The 13,004-nt window shown below is 43.9% G+C and overlaps 1 protein-coding gene across 1 annotated transcript in view; it reads right to left on the bottom strand.

Annotated features, from left to right (window-relative positions):
* Positions 1-12,602, bottom strand: part of nup210 (nucleoporin 210) — a 49,638-nt gene extending 37,036 nt beyond the window's left edge. The window contains exons 1-7 of the mRNA XM_061258907.1: positions 11,969-12,602; positions 6,984-7,120; positions 6,625-6,756; positions 2,358-2,454; positions 1,495-1,645; positions 849-981; positions 365-523 (exon numbers count right to left, since the gene is read on the bottom strand). Coding sequence (XP_061114891.1) covers positions 365-523; positions 849-981; positions 1,495-1,645; positions 2,358-2,454; positions 6,625-6,756; positions 6,984-7,120; positions 11,969-12,141 — 982 coding nt within the window. The 5' untranslated portion in view covers positions 12,142-12,602. The remainder of the gene's footprint in view (positions 1-364; positions 524-848; positions 982-1,494; positions 1,646-2,357; positions 2,455-6,624; positions 6,757-6,983; positions 7,121-11,968) is intronic.
* Between the last annotated feature and the right edge of the window lie 402 nt (positions 12,603-13,004).

Genomic DNA, 13,004 nt, shown 5'->3' with positions numbered 1-13,004 from the left:
CAGCATTTTGATACACATTGAGGTTGCTCGGCCTTTGATATGATAATTATTATAAGAGATATCAATTAACAAATGAAATTGAACACATTTATTTTATATATGTTGGATAAGTGAAGGGTTTTAACAGTGGATGCGCTTGTGTTCGGTATTCAGAGTGGCGAACGTTAAACAAGAGTGTTGGCTGTTAAAATTGCTGGATTCAGAAATTGACAATATTTCACCTTAAACTTCAGTTCCGCTGCAGAGTGCAGAGTGCAGAGTGCAGAGTGCAGAGTGCAGAGTGCAGAGTGCAGAGTGCAGAGTGCAGAGTGCAGAGTGCAGAGTTCAGAGTTCAGAGTTCAGAGTTCAGAGTTCAGAAGGATACTGCTGTGGTCGAGCACCACGTTGATGTGGCCGAGTTGGAGGGCCTGTACGGTGGAGGAGGCGGGGTCGAGTTTGGCCACACCCAGTGTTGGGTCAGCGTCTGATTGGCCGACACCGTTCTGCAGCTGCAGCTCATACTGCTCACACGGCATGGAGAGTTCTGGAACAATCAAGAGACCAATCAGAGACCAATCAGAGACCGACCGATCAGAGACCGACCGATCAGAGACCAACCAATCAGAGACCAACCAATCAGAGACCAACCAATCAGAGACCAACCAATCAGAGACCAACCAATCAGAGACCAACCAATCAGAGACCAATCACAGATCACTGCCACTTCACCCCCACAGACACAGTGCACCACTGACCCCCCACCCCCCCCACCTCCAGCACATTATAATAATACATTCAATGAAATGAATGGAGACCGCACAGGTCTCTATGGAGACCGTGCAGGTGTGCAGGTGTACAGGTGTGCTGACCTGTGAGTTTGCCCTGCCGGATCTTGTGGACGCTGTAGCGTATGGAGGTGCCCACCAGCAGGTACACGTCAGAGGCCGGGTTCAGCAGAATGTTCTCTAGGATCAGGAGCCTGACCTCCGCAGGGACCACGTCCTGGAAACGACCAAAGACAGAGTCACTGACCGCAGACACAGTCAGTCACAGACCGCAGACACAGTCAGTCACAGACCGCAGACACAGTCAGTCACAGACCGCAGACACAGTCAGTCACAGACCGCAGACACAGTCAGTCACTGACCATATCTCCTACAATCAGTCGGTAAGGCAGAACGTTTCCGGAATGCGAGTCTGCTCACGGAATGTGCACACAGGAAATAGACACGCTCACGCAGAAAGACTTACACGTTACACGCTTGTGCATAATGATGACGTGCACAGTACTTCCTCATCACAGACACAGACACTGCCTCTATCACAGAAATGTTCCATCACACAAACCCATCAGCTGAATGGGTCAAGGTCGGCTACAAAGTCTCCGCACCGCACTGCACTGCATCGCAGGCAGGTGTGTGACAGAGGGGAGAGAGCTAAGCTGCTCATACAAACGCCTTAAAAAGCCATAAATGCTGCAGTCACACTGTACGATAAATATGAATGCTGTACAACCTTGTAGAGCACTTCCTGGATCCGCGCCCTGAGTTTGGCATGTCCTGTTTTGATGCCGGAGACGAGGATGATGTCCCCCTGCCTCCCCGCCCGCTCCATGAGGGAGATGTAGCGGGGGGGCGTGTATGTGGACTCTGAGAACCGGAGGACTCTGAAACAGAAGAACGTCCAGGCTTTCAGTCATCTCACCAACCGGCATAAACTAACCAACGATTTACCCTTATCCACAGAAACTGGTACAGTACAACAAAGACTTCAGTAGGCATTTTTATAAACACCAAAACAGATCAATATAATAGTAAATTGATTCAGGCAGTTCATTAAAAAAACAATTTTCACTGATATCTTTTTAAAGCTTTGATGCCTCAAGACACAAATAACTATGAATAACACAATGCGATGGGGCGGTTTATGGGCAGCACACAGCTCAAGCGCTAATGAGTCCTAACTTCACGTGGGCTCTGCTAGCACCCGCGATTCTGCTCACTGCAGATCCCGCATGCCCTAGAGATGCCCTAGAGATGCCCAATGGCTATCTGCATACTCGCAGTCAGAACTTAAAAGCACAGTCTACAAAATTGAAATTCACTTGTCAATCAATAGCAATTCTACAGAGCTCCGGTCATCTCTCACACACATCAGACTTCACATTTTCACTTTGCTAAGGGGCATGTAGGCGTTTGAAGAACACAGTTTAGAGAGCCGTGGGAACACACTCACACACACTCACCACGCTGGTGCCAGGTCGATTCAGAACTAGTTACACCAGCACACACACCACCCTGTTACACAGGTTTCCCACAAATCCTAATGATGGACAGCTGCCTGTCAAACAGTAGCCCACACTACCCCAACACTCTCACCGCAGTGCGTTGTGGGAGTCGGAGAATCTGGCCGTCTCTGCATCTTTCACAATCGTCCAATCGAAAGCCAGCCCGGCAAGAGTACTGAACGTGTTTCCTGTACAAAACAAACCAGAACACACCCAGTCACATTTAGCACAGCATCTAGAGCATACACCTGTCTCCATGCGCAGTCCACATACACAGCCCAACACACAGTCGACAAACTCCCAGTACAATAGATTCACAGTCTACAAACTCCCAGTGCAATACATTAACACACAGTCTACAAACTCCCAGTACAATACATTAACACAGTCTACAAACTCCCAGTACAATAGATTCACAGTCTACAAACTCCCAGTGCAATACATTAACACACAGGGCACAACCTACAGATGGCATCAGGACAGTTACACAAACAGCAAGCTTTACTCCATTCAACAGCAACACAGAACCCCTTTACAGCCACTTCACCAGAGATCAGTAACTGCTCCAGTGCTACTTTACCACTGTATCGCCTGTTACAACAAAAGGAGACTAAGACCAGAAATTTATCAAAATGTTTTATTGAAATATCAATCAGCCATCAACATGAATTTGGCAAGAACCAATGAGCCTGCGTAAAATAAAGACAACAATGCAGGAGCTCCAACTGCCACTGCGTTTCAGTCACATTATTAATTATTAATGTTCGTGTTTAATGGATCAGTGATTAATATTTAATGCTTCCTTGCAGCTTCACCTCAACCATACTGATGTTGTGAGTTTCCAAACTTAGAACAAAAACTGAAACTAAACTCAACGTAATTTAGGAGATACAACCATTCTTTGTATCAGGCAGTAGCTAAGGTACATGACTGGGATCGGGCAGGTTGGTGGTTCAAGCCCCGGTGTAGCCAAGAGAAGATCCGCACAGCCGTTGGGCCCTTGAGCAAGGCCTGTAACCCCACATTGCTCCTGGGGGGATTTTCCCCTGCTTGGTATAACTAACTGTAATCAACACAGAAAGTAAACTGTTCTACTCAGTGATAACTGCAGCGTGATAGGCCACTCTGGATGGGGCCATGTTTACATGCTTTAGATGACTGATGACTCAACCTGCACAGTTCTCACCTGATATACCCCCAGTTTTCCAATTCAAATAACTGAAAGCTGATAAACGCCCAGGTTTTCAAAGCAAATTACTATATTCAGCTGTGGTTTTTCTGGTTTATCTGGTTTACAAGGTAATGTTTCCTGGGTGCATTCTGTGCTAAATCTGTCATTTTTGGGACTGATAATGACATGTCGACTGACATGTTGGCTCCCCGAAGTGGTCTCACCGTCAACATCCATCCATCCATAACCCTAACCCATTACAGGAATTAAGATAATAAAACATACAAAAAACATGCACACACATGAAACATACACATACAGTGGGGCAAAAAAGTAGTTAGTCAGTCACCAATTGTGCAAGTTCTCCCACTTAGATGAGGCCTGTAATTTTCATCATAGGTATACCTCAACTATGAGAGACAAAATGAGAAAAAAAAATAAATCCAGAAAATCACATTGTCTGATTTTTAAAGAATTTATTAGCAGATTATGGTGGAAAATAAGTATTTGGTCAATAACAAAAGTTCATCTCAATACTTTGTTATAAACCCTTTGTTGGCAATGACAGAGGTCAAACGTTTTCTGTAAGTCTTCACAAGGTTCACACACTATTGCTGGTATTTTGGCCCATTCCTCCAAGCAGATCTCCTCTAGAGCAGTGATGTTTTGGGGCTGTCGCTGGGCAACACGGACTTTCAACTCCCTCCAAAGATTTTCTATGGGGTTGAGATCTGGAGACTGGCTAGGCCACTCCAGGACCTTGAAATGCTTCTTACGAAGCCACTCCTTCGTTGCCCGGGCGCTGTGTTTGGGATCATTGTCATGCTGAAAGACCCAGCCACGTTTCATCTTCAATGCCCTTGCTGATGGAAGGAGGTTTTCACTCAAAATCTCATGATACATGGCCCCATTCATTCTTTCCTTTACACGGATCAGTCGTCCTGGTCCCTTTGCAGAAAAACAGCCCCAAAGCACGATGTTTCCACCCCCATGCTTCACAGTAGGTATGGTGTTCTTTGGATGCAACTCAGCATTCTTTCTCCTCCAAACACGACAAGTTGAGTTTTTACCAAAAAGTTCTATTTTGGTTTCATCTGACCATATGACATTCTCCCAATCCTCTTCTGGATCATCCAAATGCTCTCTAGCAAACTTCAGACGGGCCTGGACATGTACTGGCTTAAGCAGAGGGACACGTCTGGCACTGCAGGATTTGAGTCCCTGGCGGCGTAGTGTGTTACTGATGGTAGCCTTTGTTACGTTGGTCCCAGCTCTCTGCAGGTCATTCACTAGGTCCCGCCATGTGGTTCTGGGATTTTTGCTCACCGTTCGTGTGATCATTTTGACCCCACGGGGTGAGATCTTGCGTGGAGCCCCAGATCGAGGGAGATTATTAGTGGTCTTGTATGTCTTCCATTTTCTAATAATTGCTCCCACAGTTGATTTCTTCACACTAAGCTGCTTACCTATTGCAGATTCAGGCTTCCCAGCCTGGTGCAGGTCTACAATTTTGTTTCTGGTGTCCTTTGACAGCTCTTTGGTCTTGGCCATAGTGGAGTTTGGAGTGTGACTGTTTGAGGTTGTGGACAGGTGTCTTTTATACTGATAACGAGTTCAAACAGGTGCCATTAATACAGGTAACGAGTGGAGGACAGAGGAGCCTCTTCAAGAAGAAGTTACAGGTCTGTGAGAGCCAGAAATCTTGCTTGTTTGTAGGTGACCAAATACTTATTTTACCGAGGAATTTACCAATTAATTCATTAAAAATCCTACAATGTGATTTCCTGGATTCTTTCCCCCCCATTATGTCTCTCATAGTTGAAGTGTACCTATGATGAAAATTACAGGCCTCTCTCATCTTTTTAAGTGGGAGAACTTGCACAATTGGTGGCTGACTAAATACTTTTTTGCCCCACTGTACATATTACAGCCATGCAGGGCCTTCAAAAAGCACCCCTTGTCCACCTCTTCTTATCTTATGGCATGAAAAAATTTGTTTTACTTGAGACAGATATTCCATACATTTACAATGGCAGAAATATTGTGTATTCAACACAAGCACATGAGGAAATACTTTGTAGATTTGTAGCAATTAAAGCTGTCATATGTCAGTATGAACTTTGTACATTCAGGGTTTCACAGACACAGATTAAGCTTAATTCAACACCAATTTTCATTTTGAAAGGAGATTATCCATAGAAAACTCAGGACAAAGCTTAACCTGTGTCTGTGAAACCACCCAAAAGACGTAGGACTTTGAGGGATTTGCATGCAAGATTGGGTAACCTGTCGCTCCATCTGTACCATGATGCATGGAAAGCGTGGACAGCAATCTTCAGGTTATAGCACATTCGAGCCTGGGTTATAGCACATTCGAGCCTGGGTTATAGCTGGGCCATTCCAGAATACTTACATTCCTGTTTTTAAATAATTCATTTGTAGATTTGCTTGTCCTGTTGAAATATGAGTTCACCCTAAATTCAGTATAGATGGACCCGAGTTCTGGACTGAGACAGGTTCTGGACTGAGACAGGCTCTCCTCAAGAATTTGCCTGTATTGGGCCTCACCCATATTGTCCATAATGCAGGGGCGGCCTGTAGCGTAGTGGTTAGGGTAAATGACTGGGACACGTAAGGTCGGTGGTTCTAATCCCGGTGTAGCCACAATATGATCCGCACAGCCGTTGGGCCGTTGAGCAAGGCCCTTAACCCTGCGTTGCTCCAGGGGAGGATTGTCTCCTGCTTAGTCTAATCAACTGTACGTCGCTCTGGATAAGAGCGTCTGCCAAATGCCAATAATGTAAATAATGGCGTTCATTTTGTAGAATGTCTTTTTAAAGGTTCAGTAAAGCTGAACGCCTGAATATAGTCTCAATGCAAAAGTTGCCCAAATAAGGCAGAGAAATCTGGCACTCATCAGCAAAGCGAACAGCCAACTTTACGCTCCAGAAAGGCTGCATCTCTACTGCACTCATTTTTACTACAAAACATGATTGATCAGAATGTTTTTTAAGGCACTGCTATACTTATACATCACTGTTTATAGAAGAGATTCTGCCAGTTGTCACGTAAAGTTCATTGCTTCACAGGTAAACATGAGTAGGAATATCTCATTCTGTTTCACAGGTAAACATCAGTATGAAGTAAATTCCGTGTTGTGGGTGAACAGGTGCACAGGTGACCTGACCTTCAGTGTCGAGTGCCTGGATCTTCAGCTCCAGAGGAGAGTCCTCTAGCTGCAGTTCCCGTGTGGTGGACACCACCTGGATCTCACTGATGATGTCAACGATCGCATCACACCTCAACACCTGTCCCGTCACTGGGGGGGGGGGGGGTCAACAACATATAATGAATCTGGCAGCTGACAAACAAAAGGCTGGAGAATAGGCCAGACGTCAGTGTAAAAGTATCCACATATTGACAATTTCATCTAGACTTTTCTAAATAGAATAACTAAAAAATGTGTTGCTCAGGGGTGATGCCCAGGCTCACTAATCCCCGATAAAGGAACTTTCGGAATTTGAGCATGAATTTTAATTCACTCACAGATGTCCTCTGCCAGAATGATGCTGGTGAGTCTGATTGGCTGGCTGGAGCGTGCCTGCAGCACGGCCTTCTGGGAGCACTGTCGATCGTCCACATCTACCGCCTCAACGCTGGCCACCTCTGGCCTGGTAGAGGACCTGCAGGGTACAAAGCCCATTTACCACCAAAGGCAGCTAATGCTAAGCTAACACTAATGATAAGCTAACAGGCAGCTAATGCTAAGCTATCACTAATGATAAGCTAACAGGCAGCTAATGATAAGCTAACACTAATGATATGCTAACAGGCAGCTAATGCTAAGCTAAGACTAATAAGCTAACAGGCAGCTAATGCTAAGCTAAGACTAATAAGCTAACAGGCAGCTAATGCTAAGCTAAGACTAATGATAAGCTACCAGGCAGCTAATGCTAAGCTAACACTAATGATAAGCTAACAGGCAGCTAATGCTAAGCTAACACTAATGATAAGCTAACAGGCAGCTAACACTAACACTAATAAGCCAACAGGCAGTCACTTTGGCAGTAAATTCAGAACCTACAGGACATTTTTCAAAACTCTAAACACTTTTCAATTGCTTCCATACAATGTACTTTCTGTGTATCAGGATGTTTTAGTTTGGCTAGGTAAGCAGTGTTTGGCTAATTAAGGGGTATGTTCATACATTTGTGTTGCGGTTTGTAAAAAAATAAAATAAAATAAAATAATAAAAAAAAATTGTATATATAAAGACAAATAGCCCCTGGTCCTTATCTTTGTTATGCAGGTAGCAGTTGAATATGTACTTCCCTCTAGGGCAGTGGTTCTTAACCTTATTGGAGGTACTGAACCTGCAAGCTTCATCAGTGCATTCACCGAACCCTTCGTAATTGGAAAAATTAAATATGATTTCTTCAAAACATAGGTATATATTTTATTGGAAAATAAAATGTATACCTATGCTTTTATCGAACCCAGGTTAAGAACCACTGCTCTAGGGTCTTTCAGCACACCTATCCCTGGTTATGGGTTTGCACTTTGTTGTACGTTGCTCTGGCTAAGAGCATCTGCCAAAAGCCATTAATGTCATGCAATAAATCTAACCAAATCACGTGTTAACACTGACACAGCTTAACATCAAAGTATTCGGATTTAAAAATGAAATGTACACATTACATGATACAACGGTCTTTTCATTCATTATAATTCATCTAACTATCAATTAATCCAACGACTCAAAATGTAACTAACATTATTCCTAATACAGTTTTATGGCAACCAATTTTTGTTACATTTAAATGTTTTGATCATGAATGTTTTCAGAGAAATAAATCCACTGACACCAATTACTGTGGAACATGAACCAATTTGACCACATTATCACGGAATGTAGTATTTCATCATCCTTTATTATCACAGTGGTTTTCAGGTTTGACACCCCCCCCCCCCCAGTTTATAGGTTTGACACCCCCCCCCAGTTCATAGGTTTGACCCCCCCCCCCAAGTTTGTAGGTTTGACAACCCCCCCCCCCCCCGTTTATAGGTTTGACACACCCCCCCCCGTTTATAGGTTTGACACACCCCCCAGTTTATAGGTTTGACACACCCCCCCCCCCAAAGTTTGTAGGTTTGACACACCCCCCCCCCCGTTTATAGGTTTGACACACCCCCCCCCCCGTTTATAGGTTTGACACCACGCCCCCCCAGTTCATAGGTTTGACCCCCCCCAGTTTTTAGGTTTGACACCACCCCCCCCCCCCCCAGTTTATAGTGTCCATCCTCTATGTTGAATGGCACCACAAATCTGTACTCCACTCCACTTCTCTCCTCTCCTCCTCTTTCCTCTCCTCTTGCCTTCTCCTCTCCTCCTCTTTCCTCTCCTCCTTTCCTCTCCTCCTCTCTTTCCTCTCCTCTCCTTTCTTACCTCTCCTCTCCTTTTCTTTCCTCTCCTCTCCTTTCTTTCCTCTCCTTCTTCCTTTCTTTCCTCTCCTTTCTTTCTTTCCTCTCCTTTCTTTCCTCTCCTTTCTTTCCTTTCCTCTCCTTTCTTTCCTTTCCTCTCCTTTCTTTCCTTTCCTCTCCTTTCTTTCCTTTCCTCTCCTCTCCTTTCTTTCCTTTCCCCTCCTTTCTTTCCTATCCTTCTTTCTTTCCTTTCCTTCTTTCTTTCCTCTCCTCTCCTTCTTTCTTTCCTCTCCTCTCCTTCTTTCTTTCCTCTCCTTCTTTCTTTCCTCTCCTCTCCTTCTTTCTTTCCTCTCCTTTCTTTCCTCTCCTTCTTTCTTTCCTCTCCTCTCCCTTTCCTCTCCTTCTTTCTTTCCTCTCCTCTCCTTCTTTCTTTCCCCTCCTCTCCTTTCCTCTCCTTTCTTTCCTCTCCTCTCCTTCTTTCTTTCCTCTCCCCTCCTTTCTTTCCTCTCCTCTCCTTCTTTCTTTCCTCTCCTTTCTTTCCTCTCCTTTCTTTCCTCTCCTCTCCTTCTTTCATTCCTCTCCTTTCCTCTCCTCTCCTTCTTTCCTCTCCTCTCCTTCTTTCCTCTCCTCTCCTTCTTTCCTCTCCTCTCCTTCTTTCCTCTCCTCTCCTTCTTTCCTCTCCTCTCCCTCTTCTTTCCTCGGTCCTCTCCTCTGTCCTGTCCTCTCCTGTCCTCTCCCCTTCTCTCCTCTACTTTTCCCCTCTCCTTCTCTCCTCTCCCCTCTCTCTCTGCTCTCCTCATCTTTCATCTCTCCTCTCCTCTTTCCTTTCCTCTCTCTCCTCTCCTCCTATGTCCTCTCCTTCTCCTTCTCTCAATTCAATATCCACTCCAAACTTCAATCAGTACTTTGTTTCAATAACTATAATGAAAACTTTTTCAGGGTTTTGAATGCATTTCAATATGGTATTGGTGGCTTAGCAAATTCCTATCCACTTGAATTTTAGCCAATACATTACACATCAGTACATATGAGTTTTTAAATAGTAGAAAGTACAGTTTTTTGGTGGTTGAGCCTGAGAATTGTAATTGTAAAAGCAATGAATACATACAGTGCTGTTATGCCAACTGTTTAAAAAGCTCTGAAAAAGGAAACTTTGTTCAATGATTCCACTTTTCTACCATTCCCACAATTCCCTTTATTTAGAGGCACAAAAAGAGCCATGTTGAAACATCAAGTATTTCTTACTACAATATTAAAGTATTGTAAATACAACACAGTGAAGCTATAGCTATCTTCTGTGTAGGTGATCTAAACAAATGTTCCAATATTATTTCATTATAAATCAGTTACCTGAACCAATGAGTCTTATGTCTAAAGTTTTGAAAATTGAGAACAAACTTATGAGATTAGCACCAAAGTGATTGTAAAATAACTAATAAGCTGACAGGCAGCTAATGCTAAGCTAACACACAGCAGGACACACCTAACGGGCAGTATAAACACACAGGTGTTAGAGAAAATGCAATTTTTAACATTTGACAGGTGAGCATCGTCTGATGAAACCGATCCACAGTATAAAAAAAGAAAAAGAAAAAGAAAAAAAGATAGCTATGCTTAACTTTCGTATTTATTTGCAACAGAAAGTGAGAAAGCTTACCGGCTTTCTTATTTGAATCAGACATAGTAAGACTCTTATACACATTACATTCACACTTTTCCAGAAGGGGGGGGACTTTACCAAAACAAAAATACATGAAGCTGGCCACTAACATTTATCAGTATTTTGCCTTCTGATTACCCCTTGTTGACCTTTCTGTAAGACCAGAATGTGCTAGCTACCCCCTTCTAAGAGAAGCAGAGACATTAGGGTCTGCTGGGAGAGAGAGAGAGAGAGACTCCTAGTGAGCACTTAATACAGAAAATGGTCTGATAGTAAAAAGGTTATTTTTAATCATGTGATTGTCTTTATGTTAACACACATTGTCAATTAAGAAAATTACCCAAACACAGGTAATGCACAGCTAACACACATGCCACAACACACTGCATAAATTATGCACATGGAAAAGCATAAACACACAGGAAATGCACTCACAGTAAACACACACAAATAAAAATACACATGTCTAAGTATGTAACACAGAAAAAACACACAGGAAATGCACACAGGAAGTTAAAAGCAAAGAGACTGGCAGACGGTCCAGCCAGCCGCAGCGCACATTGAACTCAAAACACAGCGTGCCGTAAATCTGGGGGCTCTTCCGACACGCCTGTCAGCGCGCTAAACGCGCGTCCTCATTTAACCTCGAGCTCCCTCCAGCGAAAACAACAGATGTGCAAACACCACTGACAAAAAAAAAGAAAAGGAAAAAAATATATAGTAAAACGGTTTCTGAACACTCGTTAAAGACAGAGCACAAGTTTACCCTGCTGTTTAAAGTAAACCGTTATCAATTATAACGAGAACACACGTGGTAACCACAGACGCTGAGGACAAAGAGCATCTCTTAAGTAAAAACCGAAACTACAAACACCCCCACAACACAACCACACAACCCGCACAGCGAATACCCTGTAGGCCTAATTGAAACAACATTCAACTAAGTTCAAACCCCAAACGACTTGAATTATCACCAACATAAATCAATGACAGGGGCAATTTCTGAAAGTCGTTTAATTCCAGGTATAGAATGGGTCTTGAGAAGTGAACGCACTCTTAATTTGCTGTATTTCTCCGTTAGAAGGCTAGCTGATATATCCAAGTAGTTTGCCCGTTAGGTATTAAACACGCTTGTTAAACCGGTAAGACAGGGCGGTGCGTATGGGTTTACCCGAGGCCGTCGTGATGTTACACATGGGAGAGGACCGTCTAGACGCCCGCAGTTCGTGATTCTACGAGTTAGCGAAGCTAGCTATAGTGCATACCAGAAATACATAACCAATTTATATACAGCAGCAGGTGATATGGAGCTGTTGTGTCTATGGTCATATCGGCAGTTACGGTTTCATTCATATGAGGGAGGAAAGAAAGTTGTGGCTGATACACCTGTGCCATGCCTGCTCGCGCCCTGCTCCACGGGGGATTTCCGGCCGCTTGCCCTGATACTCACCATCTGTAGCAGCCGTCGGTCGCTTCCAGCGTATAGTTAATCCGGGTGCCCCTCGCCAGGGGCAGTAAGACTTTTGGGATATTGAGTTTGGAGGAGCTTGATGTATAAACTGAAGAGTGCATTATCGACAAAACCAGAACTACGGCTACTGAATAAACAGCGCTCATGGCCATTTCCTTGAGCGAACCGAAAGTCCAATTTTAAACGAACGAGATACTCTTAAATATAACTTACACGAGCATCTAATTATCACATTCTTGACTGAATGGAATATTCTTAGGTAGCAAGCTATGAATACTGCTTCCAGAATAAGCAGGTAGCTAGTAGCTAGCGTTAGCTACCCAGCCGGCTGTGCAGAAAGTTTCAGCGAATCGTCCGCATGGAGCCCGGCACCGCGCTTGCCATGCCGTTCGGGTTATTAAGCACTTGACGTCAGCTGTCACTGATTTAAATTCTCACGAACCATAAAACCTTAGCTGTCAATACAACATAAAATAGACCAAGCTGATGTACTCCGAATATCAGAATTCGTTTTAAATAATCTCATTATGCATTTCAAAACTCATTTAAGCACTACCCGCCAGTCACAGTTATTCAAACACGAAATGGATGCTGGGATATAAGGGACGTCATACAGAAGGGCTCCGGAAATGTTTTGCCCCCAATGGCCAATCCCGGACGATGTAATCAGTCGTGATCTTAAATTAATACATCAGCTAATCAAAAACTGCTGAAAATGTTTAGAATTCAGCTGCATCGAAATTAAGTCCGCAATGACGCTGTCCATACGCATCCCTTCCGAGCACGCGCTGTGCAGGTGATTTAAGGTCGGGCAGAATCGTGCTGGTACCCGTACACGCCGCCTCCTGTTTATCTCTCTGTAACCTGTGCGATGTGCGAGAGATATTCAGATTTACACACAACACAACCACAGCGGGTATCAGATTTACCGCGGTATCACACTGCATGTATCAGATTTACAGGGTTGACTGAGACATTTGGATAAAAAAAAGTAATGTTGTAACGCATTGGCACA

Source organism: Conger conger, chromosome 10 (genome assembly GCF_963514075.1).
Source record: "Conger conger chromosome 10, fConCon1.1, whole genome shotgun sequence".
Lineage (NCBI taxonomy): Eukaryota > Metazoa > Chordata > Actinopteri > Anguilliformes > Congridae > Conger > Conger conger.
This window is presented reverse-complemented; position numbering and strand designations above follow the sequence as displayed.